The sequence below is a fragment of the Ranitomeya variabilis genome, chromosome 1 (assembly GCF_051348905.1).
Source record: "Ranitomeya variabilis isolate aRanVar5 chromosome 1, aRanVar5.hap1, whole genome shotgun sequence".
In the NCBI taxonomy this organism is placed as follows: domain Eukaryota; kingdom Metazoa; phylum Chordata; class Amphibia; order Anura; family Dendrobatidae; genus Ranitomeya; species Ranitomeya variabilis.
Window position 1 is genome coordinate 303,217,346 of NC_135232.1, and position 24,213 is coordinate 303,241,558.

General features: G+C 46.9%; 1 protein-coding gene across 6 annotated transcripts in view; it reads right to left on the bottom strand.

Moving 5' to 3' along the window:
• ACACB (acetyl-CoA carboxylase beta) overlaps positions 1 to 24,213 on the bottom strand; it is a 240,050-nt gene that overhangs the window by 138,657 nt on the left and 77,180 nt on the right. For all 6 annotated transcript variants that reach the window (XM_077295957.1, XM_077295946.1, XM_077295937.1 and 3 more), the window contains 3 exons: positions 23,947 to 24,117; positions 14,086 to 14,247; positions 8,042 to 8,205 (listed from right to left, as the gene is read on the bottom strand). In XM_077295957.1, coding sequence (XP_077152072.1) covers positions 8,042 to 8,205; positions 14,086 to 14,247; positions 23,947 to 24,117 — 497 coding nt within the window. The remainder of the gene's footprint in view (positions 1 to 8,041; positions 8,206 to 14,085; positions 14,248 to 23,946; positions 24,118 to 24,213) is intronic.

Consider the following 24,213-nt stretch of genomic DNA (forward strand, 5'->3'; position numbering starts at 1 on the left):
GGAGCTGTGTCCCCCAATGAATGGCTCGGAGAAAAGGATTTTACGGTGAGTACACAAAAATCCCTTTTTCTCCTTCACCTCATTGGGTGACACAGACCGTGGGACGTCCCAAAGCAGTCCCTGGGTGGTGACAACAATAGATCAGGCCCGTGTAACCGCTACTTACAAGTGCGTCACCGCGGCCTGCAGAGTCCGCCTGCCCAGACTCACATCTGTGGAAGTGTGGGAATTATAGTGCTTCAAGAATGCATACGGACTGGACGAATCCGCAAGCTTGCAGCTGTGCTTGCTGACGTCTGGTGCCTAGAGCCCTCAGACAGGGAGATAGGCTGACATGTAGCACGGAAGGACTCCTGGATGGTGAAACGCATCCACCAGGCTAACATGGCTGATGAAACGGCTAAACCCTTCCTGTGACCGTCAGGAAGCCTTCTTACCGTCGGGAAGCCCGAATAAAGTGTCCAACCTTCGGTAGTACGCCGTCCTCGATACGTACCTACTCGGAGCACTCACTTCGTCCAGATTATGGAGAACCCATTCCGTTTTGTGGACTGGAGCCGAAAGAGATGAGAGAAGGACGATGCCCCTGTAACAGTGGGAATACAATACCACCTTGGTAACAAGGGAAGGGGATGGCCTGAGGACAACCTTGCCTTGATGGTAATAAGGAAAAAAGTCTGAAAGAACAGAGCGGCAAGCTCTGAAGACTCATCAGGATGACAAGGACGCAGAGAAAAAAGGGAGCGACCTTCCCTGATAGTAAAGTCTGTCCGGATCAAAAAAGGAGTCTACTCTAAGACCCCCAGGATCATTAAAGTCCCAAAAAGCTATCGGTATGAGATAGGGAAGAACCACAGGTGAAGACTCTCCACAAGGGAGTCCATATTTGCAGTTTTGTTGCAATAAGACGGAAAAATACTAGTACTGCAAGCGAGAAATCCTGACATGGTCAGTGCGGGTCTCCCAGGATCACTGGGGCCCTTTCTGCTTCCAAAAAGATCTCGGAAGTAGTGGAAGAGGGGTTATGGAAATTTGTACCATGGAAGAACAGAGCATGCACTGCGATGCTCTTGGATCTCGAGGCCGAACCATGAACTTGAGTATATTGGCGTCCAGTTTGGACGCCATCCGACCTACATGTGGAGTATCCAGTGAAGGCAGATCTGATGGAAGACTTCCGGGTGAAGTTCCCACTCACTTGAGGAGAAACCCTGATGGCTGAATATGTCTGCCGCCCAGTGTTCTACTCCAGGGATATGTACTGCCGAGATCACTGAATGATAGATCTCGGCCCATCAGAGAATGTGAGGTACTTCGGCCATGGCGCTTGACTGTGGGTACCTGCTAGATGATTGACGTATGGCACAGCCATGGCATTATCCACTTGAAGTCGGATGGGGTGACCCGCCTGAAGACAGTGGACCTGCTATAGGTTTAGCCGTACCGTTTTGGATCCCAAGAGCAATGATCGGGAGAAGAAGACTGGCATTGGTATTGACTAATAACCATTGGACCAGGAGAAGGCCCTGGATGAGGAAGCAGCTCAGGACTACCCTTTGAAAGCCTGATTGACTTGCTGAAAACGAGCGGAGCGAAGGAAACTGCTTCCATTGTCGTCACCATTTTTCCTCAGAACCCTCCTAGCGAATCGAATGAACTGAGGGGATGAGTGATCAAGTGCGCGAGCTCCCTGTTGAAGGGCCAAGACCTTGACTCGAGAGAGAATTACCATCCTTCTTGTGCAGGATCATCCTCAAAAAGGAGCTGCTGGGCTGGAAATGAGGAAAACTTGTCTAAGTTTAGCTGCCAGCCCAGGTGAGAGGGTATCGCAAGTGATATAGACGACTCAGCGTAGTCCTGGAAGAGCGGCTAGAAAGTCGACCAAATAGGGCAGGACAACCACGCTACTACGGTGCCAGAGGAACCTGACAACCGCCATGACCCTTGCGAACACACTGGGTGTGGTAGCCAGGCCGAAGGGCAAGGTCATGACTTGAAAATGCTGTTCGCGAATGGAAAGGCGCAGGGATTTTTGTAGAGGGGAAAAATAGCAATGTGAGGGTAAGAAACCCGAATGTCGATGGATGCCAGAAGCTCCACCTTTTTCTGTTGAAGTAACGGCTGAGCGGAGGAACTCCATCCGAAAAAGGAGGACCTTGTCAAAGGTTGTTAGAAGTTTGAGGTCCGGGATTGGTCTTACTTTTCCTTCCCCTTTTTTGGAACCAAGATCCCTTAGATCTAGACTGTCCTGGACAACCCTTCCACTGCTGGTTGGGTCTGTAGAAAAAATACGATCCCTTGTTAGTCTTCAGCTCAGAAGATTTGATTGGCCAGCTGTACTGTCTTCGGGGAAAGGTTACTTGTGTGAATCGAAGTAGTTAAGGTCTCCGACCAGGAGAGCATTGCCCAAGCAACCCATGTGGCGGCTAAGGAAGGGTAGAGCGCTGAACCCGAAGCCACAAGATCGAACGAAACAGATTTGCTATCCGACAGTCCATGGTATTTTTAATTGATGATACATCGGGCAGGGATACTGGTAGGTATACCACAAGAAATTCTACCCGGTTAGTCTGCCAAGTGGCAGAATGCGGGGCTGTATCCAGCAGGTCAGAAAAACACCGTCTCTTGCCATCGTCGCTCTCTTTTGACGGTACAGAGTAGAAAATTAGGAACCCTCGATCCACCATCCTCTTAACAGGGAAGTGGAGATGAGTTGTCCGCCTTCTTGCATCATCCGCTAAATAGTGGTGATGCAAAGGGGGGTGCTCGGACACCAAAAAGGGGTGCCCTCTGTACATCCCCAAAGTTGATGTCCCCAGGTGGACAGGGCAGGTTGTCTGGCGTTAGGCCTGGATGCAAAAGAGGATACATGAAGGCGACACTCCATGTGCTCGTCTGTTGATGGTGTGGGGAGATTGGTGCCCTTTAAGGGACCCGCCGCCCTTAAAAATCAGACCAGGTATGGCATCCTACGTAGAGGCTTCTGTCCAGTGAATCGCTCGTCAATTTGGTTGATGATATAAATAGGCGAGTCCATCCTTTTCTGAAGCTCTGGCAATCCAAGGCAATATCCGATCCATATTCAGAGCCTTGTTCTCAGCAAATCATTGGGGAGAGAGATCAGGAAATGAAACTTCTGCTTTCTAGATGCCTGTACGTTTCTAGAATACTTGCGGCCCCTGCTAGCCGACGGCTCCCATGTAGGAGAGGGACCATGTACAGTGGGGCAAAAAAGTATTTAGTCAGTCAGCAATAGTGCAAGTTCCACCACTTAAAAAGATGAGAGGCGTCTGTAATTTACATCATAGTTAGACCTCAACTATGGGAGACAAATTGAGAAAAAAAAATCCAGAAAATCACATTGTCTGTTTTTTTATCATTTTATTTGCATATTATGGTGGAAAATAAGTATTTGGTCAGAAACAATCAAGATTTCTGGCTCTCACAGACCTGTAACTTCTTCTTTAAGAGTCTCCTCTTTCCTCCACTCATTACCTGTAGTAATGGCACCTGTTTAAACTTGTTATCAGTATAGAAAGACACCTGTGCACACCCTCAAACAGTCTGACTCCAAACTCCACTATGGTGAAGACCAAAGAGCTGTCAAAGGACACCAGAAACAAAATTGTAGCCCTGCACCAGGCTGGGAAGACTGAATCTGCAATAGCCAACCAGCTTGGAGTGAAGAAATCAACAGTGGGAGCAATAATTAGAAAATGGAAGACATTCAAGACCACTGATAATCTCCCTCGATCTGGGGCTCCACGCAAAATCCCACCCCGTGGGGTCAGAATGATCACAAGAACGGTGAGCAAAAATCCCAGAACCACGCGGGGGGACCTAGTGAATGAACTGCAGAGAGCTGGGACCAATGTAACAAGGCCTACCATAAGTAACACACTACGCCACCATGGACTCAGATCCTGCAGTGCCAGACGTGTCCCACTGCTTAAGCCAGTACATGTCCGGGCCCGTCTGAAGTTTGCTAGAGAGCATTTGGATGATCCAGAGGAGTTTTGGGAGAATGTCCTATGGTCTGATGAAACCAAACTGGAACTGTTTGGTAGAAACACAACTTGTCGTGTTTGGAGGAAAAAGAATACTGAGTTGCATCCATCAAACACCATACCTACTGTAAAGCATGGTGGTGGAAACATCATGCTTTGGGGCTGTTTCTCTGCAAAGGGGCCAGGACGACTGATCCGGGTACATGAAAGAATGAATGGGGCCATGTATCGTGAGATTTTGAGTGCAAACCTCCTTCCATCAGCAAGGGCATTGAAGATGAAACGTGGCTGGGTCTTTCAACATGACAATGATCAAAAGCACACCGCCAGGGCAACGAAGGAGTGGCTTTGTAAGAAGCATTTCAAGGTCCTGGAGTGGCCTAGCCAGTCTCCAGATCTCAACCCTATAGAAAACCTTTGGAGGGAGTTGAAAGTCCGTGTTGCCAAGCGAAAAGCCAAAAACATCACTGCTCTAGAGGAGATCTGCATGGAGGAATGGGCCAACATACCAACAACAGTGTGTGGCAACCTTGTGAAGACTTACAGAAAACGTTTGACCTCTGTCATTGCCAACAAAGGATATATTACAAAGTATTGAGATGAAATTTTGTTTCTGACCAAATACTTATTTTCCACCATAATATGCAAATAAAATGATAAAAAAACAGAATGTGATTTTCTGGATTTTTTTGTCTCAGTTTGCCTCCCATAGTTGAGGTCTAACTATGATGTAAATTACAGACGCCTCTCATCTTTTTAAGTGGTGGAACTTGCACTATTGCTGAATGACTAAATACTTTTTTGCCCCACTGTATATCGGTCCTGCGAGCACTCCGAGCCACAGAGGGTTCACGGAGGGATTCAATCTCTTGGTCAGAGAAACGATGGATTGCGGTTAGTGACAAAGTCCACTGAGGGGGACTAGGTACTCTGGGATAAACTGGGATCAGCAGCGGAGTGATCCTGAGCTCTTTTAGGGTGACCGCCTTCGGATTGATCATGTGCCGTTAAGACCAGTGAATACTGGTCATACGGCTTTAAGACCAGGGAATACTGGTCGTGCGCCTTTAAGACTAGGGAATACTTGTCGTGCGCCATTAAGACCAGGGAATACTGGTCATGTGCCTTTAGGACCAGGGCATACTGGTCATGTGCCTTTAAGACCAGGGCATACTGGTCATGTGCCTTTAAGACCAGGGCATACTGGTGAAGTGCCTTTAAGACCAGGGCATGCTTGTCATGTGCCTTTAAGACCAGGGCATACTGGTCAGGTACCTCCTTACACGGGTACTGATATAGAGTCGTTGTGCCCTTTTAATGCAAAAACCGTCGCCTCTGTGTGAGCCGGCCGGGTGGACCAAGATGGCCACCAGGAGCTGCAGAGGTGGTAAAATCTCGCAAAGCGCGAGAAGCGCCAATTTGGGGGGGGCGGAGCCACAGACGATGTGGGCGGAGCCTCAATACTTCCATGAATAGGCCCAAGCCAGGGCCTAAATTTCTGCAGCCGGCGGGGGGCGATACCAGCGGTAGAAGTGAGGCGAGAAAATTGAGCGTTCCCGTGGCAGGCGAGAAGCGCCAGAAAAGCAGGCGGAGCCGCCTTAGTGCGGGTGCGGCTTCCGGGAGAGATCGGTGCCCTTGAAGGGACCCATCGCCCCTAAGAATCAGCCCGGGTCTGGCATCCCACGTCGCAGGAGAGGATACGGAGAGGAGACACTCTCTGTGCTCGCCTGTTGATGGTTCAGGGAGATCGGAACCTTGAAAGCGCCGAGGAAAACGCTCACTCTATTGTTCAGCTGCAGGTCAGGTATTGCAGCGTGGACAGTGCAGGGATAAAGGTGTAAACCTCAATCGACCATCCCTTTGTTAGGGAGGTGGAGAGGAACCGTCCGCCTCCTTGTGCCATCCGCTTTCACAGTGGTGGGACAGTGGGGGCTGCTCGGACGCCATGGAGAGGGGCCTCTGTACATCCATGGACAGGTGGACAGGGCCCGTTGTCCCTCATTAGGCCTGGCTCCAGGAGAGGATACATGGAGGCAACACTCCATGTGCTCGCCCGTTGCTGGTGTGGGGAGATCGGGACTGTGAAGGAACCGTCGCCCCTGAAGTGAGCTCAGGCATGGCTTCCCACGTCGCAGGAGAGGGTACGGGGAGGTATACTCACCGTGCTCGCCTGTTGATGATTCGGGGGAGATCGGAACCTTGAAAGGATCTGTTGCCCCCCTCACTCAGTTAATTAAAAAATAAAAATGTACAGAAAAGTAAAAAATAAAATAAAAACGTTTGTGTCTGAACCAGACCCAAGTGCCTCCTACAGACACTAAGCAAGAACTGGTTAGCTGAGAGCCAGCAGGAGGTTGTATACTGCATGGGAGGAGCTAACTTTTTTTGTATCACTTAGTGTCAGCCTCCTAGTGGCAGCAGCATACACCCACGGTCTGTGTCCCCAATGAGGCGAAGGCGAAAGGTAAATAAGAGGAAAAAAAACATTCACCTTACCAGCTGACCTCGGGTACCGATCTTCACTCTTGAAACCCCAGGCTTCTTCACGCCAAGCCAGGACTTCCAGATGTGACTAAGCTTGAAACATCTCTTCTGATATATGTTGTAAGGTCACCACATGCGCTATGACCTAATAACACACAATCTAGGTTGGGACATGCTAAAGGTACCGTTACACTAAACGACTTACCAATGATCACGACCAGCGATACGACCTGGCCGTGATCGTTGGTAAGTCGTTGTGTGGTCGCTGGGGAGCTGTCACACAGACAGCTCTCTCCAGCGACCAACGATCAGGGGAACGACTTCGGCATCGTTGAAACTGTCTTCAACGATGCCGAAGTCCCCCTGCAGCACCCGGGTAACCAGGGTAAACATCGGGTTACTAAGTGCAGGGCCGCGCTTAGTAAACCGATATTTACCCTGGTTACCATTGTAAAAGTAAAAAAAAAAAAAACACTACATACTCACATTCCGATGTCTGTCACGTCCCTCGCCGTCAGCTTCCCGCACTGACTGTGTCAGCGCCGGCCGTGAAGCAGAGCACAGCGGTGACGTCACCGCTGTGCTCTTCTTTACGGCCGGCACTGACAGTCAGTGCGGGAAGCTGACGCCGGGGGACGTGACAGACATCGGAATGTGAGTATGTAGTGTGTTTTTTTTTTTTTTGTAACTTTTACAATGGTAACCAGGGTAAATATCGGGTTACTAAGCGCGGCCCTGCGCTTAGTAACCCGATATTTACCCTAGTTACAAGTGAACACATCCCTGGATCGGCGTTACACACGCCGATCCAGCGATGACAGCGGGTGATCAGCGACCAAAAAAAGGTCCTGATCATTCCCTACGACCAACGATCTCCCAGCAGGGGCCTGATCGTTGGTCGCTGTCACACATAACGAGATCGTTAGCGGGATTGTTGCTACGTCACAAAAAAGCGTGACGTTGCAACGATATCGTTAACGAAATCGTTATGTGTGAAGGTACCTTAAGGGATTTCCCAGAGTCTAGTCACAGCCAAAAGTCTCCAGCCTAGAGCCAAGATGTCCAAGGCTTTAGAGCGCCGCAGCAGCAAGAAGATGCTCTGAAGACCATATTGGGGAAAGTGAGCAGCGGAGGGGAGTGGCTAGTTGCTCTTTTTTTTCTCTCTCATGTATTATGCCATGGGGTGTCTTCAAAGCCCAAAGTGTAGTTCATTCAAACTGTGGAGACTAAATTTGCTGCAAATGGAATTTTCCAGGAAAATTGGGACAATTTGGCAACCTTAAATCTCATCAGATCTGTTCATCTCTACATTTTAAACATTACTCCATAATATTCTCGCCATTGAATCTTTTTGATTATGATAGAAAAAGGCAGAATGAGACAGACTAAAATCATTTAGGCTCAATTCACACATTCAGGTTGTTTTTTTAACCATAATTATGTCAATTTAAAAAAAAGCACAGTGTCCTCAACACTTGAATGCAGCTTCAGATCATGGAAATACTTCCCAGATGAACAAGATTATCATTCAACTTAAGTGAACTACTAACGAGATAGCCTCTTCACGGTTTTCTCCCCAGGAGAAGCAATGTCCAAATTGGGAATCAGCAAATTCATGCAGACCACCAGCAGCTGCCACACTGAAGTATCCCCACACATTCTTGCTGCTCCGGAAGTTGAGCTCTTGTACTGTCCCTGAACTGGGCTTGAACCCCTATAAAAAAAAATTAAATGTTTAGGCATGCTTGAGACAATAAACAAAATAGTATTCCTAATACTATTAAACATAAGTAATAAGTGTACACCATGTTCCAAATTATTATGCAAATGACATTTTTCTCGGATTTTCCTAAATGGTCGGTGCAAATGACAGTCAGTCTAATAAAAGTCATCACACGTTAGAGTATACATCAAATTTTATTGAAAAAACCTCCCAATGATAACAGTATAATCTCCAAAATGAATAAAAACTCAAAATGCACTGTTCCAAATTATTAGGCACAGTAGAATTTCTAAACATTTGATATGTTTTAAATAACTGAAAATGCTCATTTGTGGAATTTGCAGCATTAGGAGGTCACATTCACTAAACAAAAAAGGTATTTAACTCCAAAACATCCTAACAGGCCAAGTTACATGTTAACATAGGAACCCTTCTTTGATATCACCTTCACAATTCTTGCATCCATTGAACTTGTGAGTTTTTGGAGAGTCTCTGCCTATATTTCTTTGCATGAAGTCAGAATCGCCTCCCAGAGCTGCTGTTTTGAGGTGAACTGCCTCCCATCCTCATAGATCTTTTGCTTGATGATACTCCAAAGGTTCTCTATAGGGTTGAGGTCTGGGGAAGATGGTGGCCACACCATCAGTTTATCTCCTTTTATGCCCATAGCAGCCAATGACTCAGAGATATTCTTTGCAGCATGAGATGGTGCATTGTCATGCATGAAGATGATTTTGCTCCGAAGGCACATTTCTGCTTTTTAGACCATGGAAGAAAGTTGTCAGTCAGAAACTCTATTTACTTTGCAGAAGTCATTTTCACACCTTCAGGAACCTTAACCCCTTCCCGACCTTTGACGCCACGTAGGCGTCATGAAAGTCGGTGCCAATCCGACCTGTGACGCCTATGTGGCGTCATGGAATGATCGCGTCCCTGCAGATCGGGTGAAAGGGTTAACTCCAATTTCTCCCGATCTGCAGGGACAGGGGGAGTGGTACTTCAGCCCAGAGGGGGTGGCTTCACCCCCCCGTGGCTACGATCGCTCTGATTGGCTGTTGAAAGTGAAACAGCCAATCAGAGCAATTTGTAATATTTCACCTATAAAAATGGTGAAATATTACAAGCCAGCCATGGCCGATCTGCCCCCCCCCCCCCCCACTGCCACCGATCGCCTCCCCAGTCGTCCTTTCTGCCCCGTCCTCCTGTCCACTCCCCTCCGTCCTCCTGTCCGCTCCCCCGTCCTCCTGTCCGCTCCCCCGTGCTCCGATCCCCCCCCCCCGTGTTCCGATCCCACCCCCCCATACTTACCGAGCTCCGATGTCCCTCCCGGTGTCCGTCCGTCTTCTCCATGGGCGCCGCCATCTTGGAAAATGGCGGGCGCATGCGTAGTGCGCCCGCCGAATCTGCTGGCCGGCAGATTCCTTCCCTGTACATTTTGGTCGCTGTGATAGGTACTATCACAGCGATCAAAATAAAAAAAATAGTAAATAACCCCCCACCCTTAGGTAGGGACAATAATAAAATACAGAAAATATAATTATTTTTGTTTTTCCGTTAGGGGTAGGGTTAGGGTTGCACTTACTGTTAGGGTTGCACTTACTGTTAGGGTTGCACTTACTGTTAGGGTTGCACTTACTGTTAGGGTTGCACTTACTGTTAGGGTTGCACTTACTGTTAGGGTTGCACTTACTGTTAGGGTTGCACTTACTGTTAGGGTTGCACTTTGCACTTAGGGTTGCACTTAGGGCTAGGGTTGCACTTAGGGCTAGGGTTGCACTTAGGGCTAGGGTTGCACTTAGGGCTAGGGTTGCACTTAGGGCTAGGGTTGCACTTAGGGCTAGGGTTGCACTTAGGGCTAGGGTTGCACTTAGGGCTAGGGTTGCACTTAGGGCTAGGGTTGCACTTAGGGCTAGGGTTGCACTTAGGGCTAGGGTTGCACTTAGGGCTAGGGTTGCACTTAGGGCTAGGGTTGCACTTAGGGCTAGGGTTGCACTTAGGGCTAGGGTTGCACTTAGGGCTAGGGTTGCACTTAGGGCTAGGGTTAGAATTAGGGCTAGGGTTGCACTTAGGGCTAGGGTTGCACTTAGGGCTAGGGTTGCACTTAGGGCTAGGGTTGCACTTAGGGCTAGGGTTGCACTTAGGGCTAGGGTTAGAATTAGGGTTAGGGTTGCACTTAGGGCTAGGGTTGCACTTAGGGCTAGGGTTAGAATTAGGGTTAGGGTTGCAATTAGGGTTACAATTAGGGTTAGAATTAGGGCTAGGGTTGGAATTAGGGTTAGAATTAGGCTATGTGCACACGGTGCGGATTTGGCTGCGGATCCGCAGCGGATTGATCGCTGCGGACTTGTAGCAGTTTTCCATCACGTTTACAATACCACGTAAACCTATGCGAAAACCAAATCCACTGTGCCCATGGTGCGGAAAATACAGCGCGGAAACGCTGCGTTGTATTTTCCGCAGCATGTCAATTCTTTGTGCGGATTCCGCAGCGTTTTACACCTGCTCCATAATAGGAATCCGCAGGTGAAATCCACACAAAAAACACTGGAAATCCGCAATAAATCCGCAGGTAAAGTGCAGTGCGTTTTACCTGAAGATTTTTCAAAAACGGTGCGGAAAAATCCACACACAAATCCGCAACGTGAGCACATAGCCTTAGGGTTAAGACTAGGGTTAGGGGTGTGTTGGGGTTAGGATTGTGGTTAGGTTTGGGATTAGGGTTTGGGGTGTGTTGGGGTTAGTGTTGGAGTTAAAATTGAGCGGTTTCCACTGTTTAGGCACATCAGGGGATCTCCAAACGCGACATGGCGCCACCATTGATTCCAGCCAATCTTGCGTTGAAAAAGTCAAATGGTGCTCTCTCCCTTCCGAGCCCCGGCATGTGCCCAAACAGTGGTTTACCCCCACATATGGGGTACCAGCGTACTCAGGAGAAACTGGACAACAACTTTTGGGGTCCAATTTCTCCTGTAACCCTCGGGAAAATAAAAAAATTGAGGGCTACAAAATTATTTTTGAGGAAAGAAAAATGATTTTTTTATTTTCACGGCTCTGCGTTATAAACTTCTGTGAAGCACTTGGGGGTTCAAAGTGCTCACCACACATCTAGATAAGTTCCTTTGGGGGTCTAGTTTCCAAAATGGGGTCACTTGTGGGGAGTTTCTACTGTTTAGGCACATCAGGGGCTCTGCAAACGCAACGTGACGCCCGCAGAGTATTCCATCAAAGTCTGCATTTCAAAACGTCACTACTTCCCTTCCGAACCCCGACGTGTGCCCAAACAGTGGTTTACCCCCCACATATGGGGTATCAGCGTACTCAGGAGAAACTGGACAACAAATTTTGGGGTCAAATTTCTCCTGTTACCCTTGGGAAAATAAAAAATTGCGGGCTAAAAAATCATTTTTGAGAAAAGAAAAATTATTTTTTATTTTCATGGCTCTGCGTTATAAACTTCTGTGAAGCATTTGGGGGTTCAAAGTGCTCACCACACATCTAGATTAGTTCCTTGGGAGGTCTAGTTTCCAAAATGGGGTCACTTATGGGGGAGCTCCAATGTTTAGGCACACAGGGGCTCTCCAAACGCGACATGGTGTCCGCTAATGATTGGAGCTAATTTTCCATTCAAAAAGCCAAATGGCATGCCTTCCCTTCCGAGCCCTGCCGTGCGCCCAAACAGTGGTTTACCCCCACATATAGGGTATTAGCGTACTCAGGACAAACTGGACAACAACATTTGGGGTCCAATTTCTCCTGTTACCCTTGGGAAAATAAAAAATTCTGGGCTAAAAATCATTTTTGATGAAAGAAAAATTATTTTTTATTTTCACGGCTCTGCGTTATAAACTTCTGTGAAGCACTTGTTGGTTTAAAGTGCTCACTATGCATCTAGATTAGTTCCTTGGGAGGTCTAGTTTCCAAAATGGGGTCACTTGTGGTGAAGCTCCAATGTTTAGGCACACAGGGGCTCTCCAAACGCGACATGGTGTCCACTAAAGATTGGAGCCAATTTTTCATTCAAAAAGTCAAATGGCGCTCCTTCCCTTCCGAGTTCTGCCCTGCGCCCAAACAGTGGTTTACCCCCACATATGAGGTATCAGCGTACTCAGAACAAATTGGACAACAACTTTCGTCGTCCAGTTTCTCCTTTTACCCTTGGGAAAATAAGAAAATTGTTGCTAAAAGATCATTTTTGTGACTAAAAAGTTAAATGTTCATTTTTTCCTTCCATGTTGCCTCTGCTGCTGTGAAACACCTGAAGGGTTAATAAACTTCTTGAATGTGGTTTTGAGCACCTTGAGGGGTGCAGTTTTTAGAATGGTGTCACTTTTGGGTATTTTCAGCCATATAGAACCCTCAAACTGACTTCAAATGTGAGGTGGTCCCTAAAAAAAAATCGTTTTGTAAACTTTGTTGTAAAAATGAGAAATCACTGGTCAAATTTTAACCCTTATAACGTCCTAGCAAAAAAAAATTTTGTTTCCAAAATTGTGCTGATGTAAAGTAGACATGTGGGAAATGTTATTTATTAACTATTTTGTGTCACATAACTCTCTGGTTTAACAGAATAAAAATTAAAAATGTGAAAATTGCAAAATTTTCAAAATTTTTGCCAAATTTCCGTTTTTTTCACAAATAAACACAGAAATTATCGACCTAAATTTACCACTAACATGAAGCCCAATATGTCACAAAAAAACAATCTCAGAATCGCTAGGATCCGTTGAAGCGTTCCTGAGTTATTACCTCATAAAGGGACACTGGTCAGAATTGCAAAAAATGGCGAGGTCATTAAGGTCAAAATAGGTTGGGTCATGAAGGGGTTAAAAGGCCCTATCAGCTGTTTCCCCATGATACCGGCCCAAAACATGACTCTTTCACCTCCTTGCTGACGTCGCAGCCTTGTTGAGACATGGGCGCCATCCACCAACCATCCACCATCCATCTGGAGCATCCAGGGTTGCTCGACACTCATCAACAAGAATAAACAAGAATGTCTGAAAATGAGTCTTCATATATCTCTGGGCCCACTGCAACCGTTTCTACTTGTAAACACTGTTTAGGGGTGGCAGAATAGTAGGTTTATGCACCACAGCAAGCCTTTGAAGGATCCTACACCTTGAGGTTCGAGGGACTCCAGAGGCACCAGAAGCTTTAAATAACTGTTTGCTGCTTTGTAATGGTATTTTGGCAGCTGCTCTCTTAATCCAATGAATTTGCCTGGCAGAAACCTTCCTCATTATGCCTTTATCTGCATGAACTCTGTCTGTTCTCTGTTTCAGTCACAAATCTCTTCACGGTATGATGATCACTCTTAAGTTTTCGTGAAATATCTAATTATTTTCATACCTTGTCCAAGGCATTGCATTATTTAACACTTTTCAGCAGCAGAGAGATCCTTTTATTTCCCATATTGCTTGGAACCTGTGGCCTGCTTAATAATGTGGAACATCATTTTTAAGTAGTTTTCCTTTCATTAGAATTACTTGGAAAACTAATTATCACATGTGTTTAAGATTGATTTCAGTGATCCATTGAGCCCCGAGACACAATACCATCCACAAGTTTAATTGAAAAACAAAACAATTAAATCTTTATGACACAAATCTAATTTGCATAATAATTTGGAACACTGTATATATGGGAAAATATATTGGCAAACAACCATACAGCTGTACACCCAGCAGCAATGCCAAGGATCAGAAGCAGCAGATGCTCTGCTCATGTGCATCCTTAACCAGCACCAGCACTACATAGAAATTATTTGTCCACATCTGACTTTGGCCCAGTACCATCATCAACCAGCTTGCATCAAGATTTCTGAATTGCCAACCGGTGACATTACAAAGAGTAAAGTTTTCAATCTCTTACCTCATCAGGGTTTTCACTGGTTATTCTGGCAGCAATGACATGACCTCTTGGATTTGGAGCATTGGTGGGGTTTTCAAAGCATATAGGGAGATCTCCCCATGGAGACTCTCCATACAGCACTCTTATGTCTTTTATTCTGTACAATGGCACTCCCATGGAGATCTGGAAACAGAAATTTGTGGTGATTAAAACTTGCAGCAGCCAAAAAATGACACCATTATTCTTTCAGGATAGCACATCGCCTTATAATGGTAATACCACAAATTTTCATTTTACGTTAAAAGACTAAAAGACTAGTGTAAAATAGTTAGAGTTAAGTTAAATTATAGTAGAAAACATGTTGCCAATTAAACAATCTTTGAATGGCTGCTTAGTTGGATCCAAATGGGCAATATACACTGCTCAAAAAAAATAAAGGGAATACTTAAACAACACAATATAACTCCAAGTCAATCAAACATTTGAGAAATCAACCTGTTGTTGTGCAAATGGAACAGACAACAGGTAGAAATTATAGGCAATTAGCAAGACAACCCCTATAAAGTAGTGGTTCTGCAGGTGGTGACCACAGACCATTTCTCCGTTTTCATCCTTTTTGGTTGTTGCTTTGGTCACTTTTGCATTTTGTCATTTCTCTCACCCCTAGAGGTACAGTAGCATGAGGCTGTCTATAACCCAAAGGAGTTGCTCAGCTAGTGCAGCTCATCCAGGATGGTACATCAATGCAAGCTGTGGCAAGAAGGGTAGCTGTATCTGTCAGCACAGTAGCATAGAGCAGATACCAGGAGTCAGGCCAGTAAACAAGATATGGTGGGGGCTGTAGTAGGAGGGCAACATCCAAGCAGCAGGACCACTACCTCATCTGTTGTGAATTTGGATTCTGGGCTCCCCCGGTGGCTACTGGTGGAATTGAACTGGTTTCTTCATCTTCTCTGTTCACCTGTTCCCATCAAGATGTGGGAGTCGCTATATAACCTTGCTGCTCTGTTAGTTGCTTGCCGGTCAACAATGTTATCAGAAGCCTCTCTGTGCTTGTTCCTGCTCCTAGACAACTACTAGATAAGTTGGACTCTTGTCCATGTTTGTTTTTGCATTTTGTTCCAGTTCACAGCTGTAGTTTCGTTACTGTGTCTGGAAAGCTCTTGTGAACGGGAATTGCCACTCTGGTGTTATGAGTTAATGCCAGAGTTTTAAAGTAATTTCTGGATGGTGTTTTTTGATAGGGTTTTCAGCTGACCATGAAAGTGTCCTTTCTGTCTTCTGCTATGTAGTAAGTGGACCTCAAATTTGCTAAACCTATTTTCATACTACGTTTGTTATTTCATCTCAACTCACCGCCAATACATGTGGGGGGCCTCTGTCTCCTTTCGGGGTATTTCTCTAGAGGTGAGCTAGGACTAATATTTTCCTCTGCTAGCTTTATTTAGTCCTCCGGCTGGGCTGGGCATCTAGAATCAACGTAGGCATGCTACCCGGCCACTGCTAGTTGTGCGTTAGGTTTAGTTCATGGTCAGCTCAGTTCCCATCTTCCAAGAGCTAGTTCCTATATATGCTTATGCTATGTTCTCTTGCCATTGAGATCATGACAGTTTGACCGGCCCGCAAAGTGTTAATTGTTTGGGCTGAAGCAGGAGAAAAAGAAGTGTTGAAGGGAAATTTTTTTTTTTTTTTTTTTTTCCCCTCAGAGTTTTGCTGCCTAGCCCTTAATTGCTGTCTAGCTGCTTCTTACCTCCTCTTAACCCTTGAATGGCTCTGTGTCCACCTGTTTGTAATGGATCTTCAGAGTGTAACTGCAGGTTTGAATAATCTCGCCACGAAGGTACAAAATTTGCAAGATTTTGTTTGTCATGCACCTGTATCTGAGCCGAGAATTACTTTGCCGGAATTTTTCTCGGGGAATAGATCCGAGTTTCAGAATTTTCGAAATAATTGCAAATTATTTTTGTCTCTGAAATCTCGCTCTGCCGGAGACCCTGCACAGCAGGTCAGGATTGTGATTTCCTTGCTCCGGGGCGACCCTCAAGACTGGGCTTTTTCATTGACACCAGGAGATCCTGCGTTGCTCAATGTGGATGCGTTTTTTCTGGCCTTGGGGTTGCTTTATGACGAACCTCATTTGGAGCTTCAGGCAGAAAAAACTTTGATGTCCCTATCTCAGGGGCAAGATGAAGCGGAAATTTACTGCCAAAGATTCCGTAAATGGTCTGTGCTTACTCAGTGGAATGAGTGCGCCCTGGCGGCGACTTTCAGAGAGGGTCTCTCTGATGCCATTAAGGATGTTATGGTGGGGTTCCCTGTGCCTGCGGGTCTGAATGAGTCCATGACAATGGCTATTCAGATCGATAGGCGTTTGCGGGAGCGCAAACCAGTGCACCATCTGGCGGTGTCCACTGAGAAGTCGCCAGAGAGTATGCAGTGTGATAGAATTCTGTCCCGAAGCGAGCGGCAGAATTTTAGACGGAAAAATGGGTTGTGTTTCTATTGTGGTGATTCTACTCATGTTATATCAGCATGCTCTAAGCGCACTAAAAAGCTTGGTAAATCTGTTTCCATTTGCACCTTACCGTCTAAATTTATTCTATCTGTGACCCTGATTTGCTCTTTGTCATCTATTACCACGGACGCCTATGTCGACTCTGGCGCCGCTTTGAGTCTTATGGATTGGTCCTTTGCCAAACGCTGTGGGTATGATTTAGAGCCTTTGGAGACTCCTATTCCTCTGAAGGGGATTGACTCCACCCCATTGGCTAATAATAAACCACAATACTGGACACAAGTAACTATGCGTATTAATCCGGATCACCAGGAGATTATTCGCTTTCTGGTGCTGTATAATCTACATGATGATTTGGTGCTAGGATTGCCTTGGCTGCAATCTCACAACCCAGTCCTCGACTGGAGAGCTATGTCTGTGTTGAGCTGGGGATGTAAGGGGGCTCATGGGGATGTACCTGTGGTTTCCATTTCATCATCCATTCCCTCTGAAATTCCTGAGTTCCTGTCTGACTATCGTGACGTCTTTGAAGAATCCAAGCTTGGTTCGTTACCTCCGCACCGAGAGTGCGATTGTGCCATAGATTTAATCCCGGGTAGTAAATACCCAAAGGGTCGTTTATTTAATCTGTCTGTGCCTGAACATGCTGCTATGCGAGAATATATAAAGGAGTCCTTGGAAAAGGGACATATTCGTCCATCGTCATCTCCCTTAGGAGCCGGTTTTTTCTTTGTGTCAAAAAAAGACGGCTCTTTGAGACCATGTATTGATTATCGGCTTTTGAATAAAATCACTGTTAAATATCAATACCCATTGCCGTTGCTGACTGATTTGTTTGCTCGCATAAAGGGGGCCAAGTGGTTCTCTAAGATTGACCTTCGTGGGGCGTATAATTTGGTGCGAATCAGGCAGGGGGATGAGTGGAAAACCGCATTTAATACGCCCGAGGGCCACTTTGAGTATTTAGTGATGCCTTTTGGTCTTTCTAATGCTCCGTCAGTTTTCCAGTCCTTTATGCATGATATTTTTCGCGATTATTTGGATAAATTTATGATTGTGTATCTGGATGATATTCTGATTTTTTCGGATGACTGGGACTCTCATGTCCAGCAAGTCAGGAGTGGTATTGTCAGCCGTTTCTCCAGACCTGCGGCGGGCCTTGCAGGAGTTTCAGGCGGAGAGACCTGATCGTTGCCCACCTGATAAACTGTTTGTTCCTGATGATTGGACCAGTAGAGTCATCTCTGAGGTTCATTCTTCTGCGTTGGCAGGTCATCCTGGCATTTTTGGTACCAGGGATTTGGTGGCAAGGTCCTTCTGGTGGCCTTCCCTGTCACGAGATGTGCGAGGCTTTGTGCAGTCTTGTGACGTTTGTGCTCGGGCCAAGCCTTGTTGTTCTCGGGCTAGTGGATTATTGTTGCCCTTGCCTATTCCTAAGAGGCCTTGGACGCACATCTCGATGGATTTTATTTCAGATCTGCCTGTTTCTCAGAAGATGTCTGTCATCTGGGTGGTGTGTGACCGTTTTTCTAAGATGGTCCATTTGGTTCCTCTGCCCAAGTTACCTTCTTCTTCCGAGTTGGTTCCTCTGTTTTTTCAAAATGTTGTTCGTTTGCATGGTATTCCTGAGAATATCGTTTCTGACAGAGGGACCCAATTCGTGTCTAGATTTTGGCGGGCATTCTGTGCTAGGATGGGCATAGATTTATCTTTTTCGTCCGCTTTCCATCCTCAGACGAATGGCCAGACCGAGCGGATTAATCAGACCCTGGAGACATATCTGAGGTGTTTTGTGTCTGCTGACCAGGATGATTGGGTTGCTTTTTTGCCATTGGCGGAGTTCGCTCTCAATAATCGGGCCAGCTCTGCCACTTTGGTGTCCCCGTTTTTCTGTAATTCGGGGTTTCATCCTCGATTTTCCTCTGGTCAGGTGGAATCTTCGGATTGTCCTGGAGTGGATGCTGTGGTGGAGAGATTGCATCAGATCTGGGGGCAGGTGGTGGACAATTTGAGGTTGTCCCAGGAGAAGACTCAGCTTTTTGCCAACCGCCACCGTCGTGTTGGTCCTCGGCTTTCTGTTGGGGATTTGGTGTGGTTGTCTTCTCGTTTTGTCCCTATGAGGGTCTCTTCTCCTAAGTTTAAGCCTCGATTTATCGGCCCGTATAAGATATTGGAGATTCTTAACCCTGTTTCCTTCCGTTTGGACCTCCCTGCATCCTTTTCTATTCATAACGTTTTTCATCGGTCATTATTGCGCAGGTATGAGGTACCGGTTGTGCCTTCCGTTGAGCCTCCTGCTCCGGTGTTGGTTGAGGGTGAGTTGGAGTACGTTGTGGAGAAAATCTTGGACTCTCGTGTTTCCAGACGGAGACTCCAGTATCTGGTCAAGTGGAAGGGATACGGCCAGGAGGATAATTCTTGGGTGAATGCATCTGATGTTCATGCCTCCGATCTGGTTCGTGCCTTTCATAGGGCCCATCCTGATCGCCCTGGTGGTTCTGGTGAGGGTTCGGTGCCCCCTCCTTGAGGGGGGGGTACTGTTGTGAATTTGGATTCTGGGCTCCCCCGGTGGCTACTGGTGGAATTGAACTGGTTTCTTCATCTTCTCTGTTCACCTGTTCCCATCAAGATGTGGGAGTCGCTATATAACCTTGCTGCTCTGTTAGTTGCTTGCCGGTCAACAATGTTATCAGAAGCCTCTCTGTGCTTGTTCCTGCTCCTAGACAACTACTAGATAAGTTGGACTCTTGTCCATGTTTGTTTTTGCATTTTGTTCCAGTTCACAGCTGTAGTTTCGTTACTGTGTCTGGAAAGCTCTTGTGAACGGGAATTGCCACTCTGGTGTTATGAGTTAATGCCAGAGTTTTAAAGTAATTTCTGGATGGTGTTTTTTGATAGGGTTTTCAGCTGACCATGAAAGTGTCCTTTCTGTCTTCTGCTATGTAGTAAGTGGACCTCAAATTTGCTAAACCTATTTTCATACTACGTTTGTTATTTCATCTCAACTCACCGCCAATACATGTGGGGGGCCTCTGTCTCCTTTCGGGGTATTTCTCTAGAGGTGAGCTAGGACTAATATTTTCCTCTGCTAGCTTTATTTAGTCCTCCGGCTGGGCTGGGCATCTAGAATCAACGTAGGCATGCTACCCGGCCACTGCTAGTTGTGCGTTAGGTTTAGTTCATGGTCAGCTCAGTTCCCATCTTCCAAGAGCTAGTTCCTATATATGCTTATGCTATGTTCTCTTGCCATTGAGATCATGACACTCATCCTTTGTGCAAGGAGGAACAGGAGGATCAGTGCCAGAGCCCTGCAAAATGACCTCCAGCAGACCACTAGCATCTATGTGTCTGCTCAAGCTATCAGATACAGATTAAGACGCCTTCATCAGGAAACACCACAGGATGTTCCTGTGGTGTTTCCTGATGAAGGAGTCTTGAACTCTGAAACGCGTAGAATAATAAAGCCACATGTACTAATAATTCTGGAATTCTACTGATTCAGCAGCGCAGAAATTTACCACAATTATCCCAATCTGTATCTAACGGCTCGTCCTTCCTGGACTCTTGGATCTGCAGCAGCAAATCCTTTCAATGCTTCAACTCAGGGTACCGTCTCACAGTGGCACGTTTGTCGCTACGACAGTACGATCCGTGACGTTCCAGCGATATCCATACGATATCGCTGTGTCTGACACGCAGCAGCGATCAGGGACCCTGCTGAGAATCGTACGTCGTAGCAGATCGTTTGGAACTTTATTTCGTCGCTGGATCTCCCGCTGTCATCGCTGGATCGTTGTGTGTGACAGCGATCCAGCGATGTGTTCGCTTATAACCAGGGTAAACATCGGGTTACTAAGCGCAGGGCCGCGCTTAGTAACCCGATGTTTACCGTGGTTAACAGCGTAAAAGTAAAAAAAAAAAACAAACAGTACATACTTACATTCCGGTGTCTGTCCCCCGGCGTTCTGCTTCTCTGCACTGTGAGCGCCGGCCAGCCGGAAAGAGAGCACAGCGGTGACGTCACCGCTGTGCTTTCCGGCTGGCGCAGACACAGTGCAGAGAAGCAGTAAATGGTAAGCCTTTATTAACTCAGAATCCCTAATAGCAGACCTGGGTAAAGTGCAGCCTGCGAGCCATATCCAGCCCTCTGGCTGTCTCAGACCGGCCCACGACTGAGACAGCCGAGGGGCTGAAAACAGTGGCCCACGGTCCTCACCGTGCCCGCTCGCAGTCTCCGCTGTCTAAATCCACGCTGACTGCACTGGTGGAGGAGGGGCCTTTTCCCACTTCCTCCACCAACCAGCGTGTGAAACAGCTGATGCGATGACGTCATTTCATCGCGTCAGCTGTGTACTGCGGAGAGTCAGCGCACCGCAGACACTGAAACAGGAGGAGAAGCAGAGTGCCGGGGAACAGGATCGAGGTGAGTATGTGTTTTTTTTTTAGTTATTTATGTATATGTTTGGCTGCACATGGGGGTCTTAAGGTACCTTCACACGAAACGACTTTGTAACGATATCGCTAGCGATCCGTGACGTTGCAGCGTCCTCGCTAGCGATATCGTTTCGTTTGACACGCAGCAGCGATCAGGATCCTGCTGTGATGTCGCTGGTCGCTGAATAAAGTCCAGAACTTTATTTGGTCGTCCGATCGCCGTGTATCGTTGTGTTTGAAAGCAAAAGCAACGATACCAGCGATATTTTACACTGGTAACCAGGGTAAACATCGGGTTACCAAGCGCAGGGCCGCGCTTAGTAACCCGATGTTTACCCTGGTTACCAGCGTAAAAGTAAAAAAACCAAACAGTACATACTCACCTGCGCGTCCCCCAGCGTCTGCTTCCTGACACTGACTGAGCGCCGGCCCTAAAGTGAAAGTGAAAGCACAGCGGTGACGTCACCGCTGTGCTGTTAGGGCCGGAGCTCAGTCAGTTTCAGGAAGCAGACGCTGGGGGACGCGCAGGTGAGCATGTACTGTTTGTTTTTTTTACTTTTACGCTGGTAACCAGGGTAAACATCGGGTTACTAAGCGCGGCCCTGCGCGGACCTCGGCATCGTTGGTCGCTGGAGAGCGGTCTGTGTGACAGCTCCCCAGCGATCAAACAGCGACGCTGCAGCGATCGGCATCGTTGTCGCTATCGCTGCAGCGTCGCTTCGTGTGAAGGTACCTTTACTGTGAACATAGCCAGGCTATGGGGGTCTTACTGTGGACATGGGGAGGCTATGGGTGCCTTACTGTGGACATCAGGAGGCTATGGGTGTTTTAATGTGGACATGGGGAGGCTATGAGGGTCTTACTGTGGACATGGGAGGCTATGAGGGTATTACTGTGGACATGGGGAGGCTATGAGGGTCTTACTGTGGACATGAGGCTATGGGTGTCTTACTGTTGACATGAGGAGGCTATGTTTTTTTTTACTGTGGACATGGGGAGGCTATGGGGGTCTTTCTGTGGACATGGGGAGGCTATGGGGGTCTTACTGTGGACATGGGGAGGCTGTGTGCGCCTCATATGGAGGACATGGGGAGGCTGTGTGGGCCTCATATGCTGGACATGGGGAGGCTGTGTGGGCCTCATATGCTGGACATGGGGAGGCTGTGTGGGCCTCATATGCTGGACACGGGGAGGCTGTGTGGGCCTCATAAGATGGACATGGGGAGGCTGTGTGGGCCTCATGTGCTAGACATGGGGACGCTGTGTGGGCCTCATATGCTGGACATGGGGAGGCTGTGTGGGCCTCATATGCTGGACATGGGGAGGCTGTGTGGGCCTCATATGCTGGACATTGGGAGGCTGTGTGGGCCTCATATGATGGACATGGGGAAGCTGTGTGGGCCTCATATGCTGGACATGGGGAGGCTGTGTGGGCCTCATATGCTGGACATGGGGAGGCTGTGTGGGCCTCATATGCTGGACATGGGGAGGCTGTGTGGGCCTCATGTGCTAGACATGGGGACGCTGTGTGGGCCTCATATGCTGGACATGGGGAGGCTGTGTGGGCCTCATATGCTGGACATGGGGAGGCTGTGTGAGCCTCATATGCTGGACATGGGGAGGCTGTGTGGGCCTCATATGATGGACATGGGGAGGCTGTGTGGGCCTCATATGCTGGACATGGGGAGGCTGTGTGGGCCTCATATGATGGACATGGGGAGGCTGTGTGGGCCTCATATGCTGGACATGGGGAGGCTGTGTGGGCCTCATATGTTGGACATGGGGAGGCTGTGTGGGCCTCATATGCTGGACATGGGGACGCTGTGTGGGCCTCATATGCTGGACATGGGAACGCTGTGTGGGCCTCATATGCTGGACATGGGGAGGCTGTGTGGGCCTCATATGCTGGACATGGGGAGGCTGTGTGGGCCTCATATGCTGGGCATTGAGGGGGCTGTGGTGGCTCATACGATATATAGAAGAGGCTGTATTCCGGTTCAAACGGTATATAGGGTAATGTTGGCATACTTATTCTGCTCAATACAGAGTGATAATTTTAATTATATTAATAATTGTATGTTGATAGTAATATTGAGCTTAATTCAGTTCAGCCTATTGATTCGGTCCTCCACAACAGTCACGGACTCTCATGTGGCCCCCCCCTCAGGAAAATTAATTGCCCACCCCTGCCTAATAGGGTATTTTATTCTGGATTTTCTAAATTAGACAATCCCTTTAACCCCTTCATGACACGGCGATTTTTCATTTTTGAGCATTAAATTTTTTCCTTGTCTTGTTCTAAGAGCCATAACTTTTTAATATTTCCATCAACATAGCATTAAGAGGGCTAGGGTTTTGTGGGACAAATTGCAGCTTTGAATGATTAAAAAATTTCAATACAAGAAATGGTGTAGACACCCACCATTTAGAATAACAACAACTTCCCTACACAACAAAAGAAATTAAGGAGTAAAACACACAGGACAGTCTTCCAAAAATAGATAAAAACACTTAAAACCATACTAGTCAGATAAAGATAGTGTAAACTGAACCTATGGTCCGAAACATTTCCCCATAAATATGACGTAACCCACTATAATATTAACAAGACGTGCTAATCCCTAAACAATAAGATGTTATGTTAAGGATCAGACTAAAGAAAATTAGGTAACATAAGTATGCAAGCTTGCTCCATACACCACAACTGTAATGTACAGTTTACTTTAAGGTGCGCAAAGTGGTAAAGACTAATTGCAACATTCAACTTGGCAATCTTAGCTTTTTATTGTCCAATAGTCACAACTAGAAATGGCCGGTGGATGATTCATAGGAAAATTCAGAAAATTAAAAAAAAAGGAATTCAATCTCAAACAAAATGAAACGAACAGAAAAAAGAATGAGCATGAGAAAAATAGCAGCAGTTTATTGTATACCTGCAACTGAGCAGCAGGAAGGTTGACATCACAAATCATTTCAGTACAGGGATGCTCCACCTGCAGTCTTGGGTTCAGCTCCAGAAAGTGGAAGCTCCCGTCTTCACTGTACAGATACTCGACCGTGCCCGCGCTAACATATCCTACCATCTTAGCCAGGCGTACTGCACACTGCAGAAGAGGAAAGATAGGTGTAATATGTACACACCAAATAGGTGAATATTAGGAGTCACAGGTATTTCTATTATGTCATCTGGAACTTTAGTA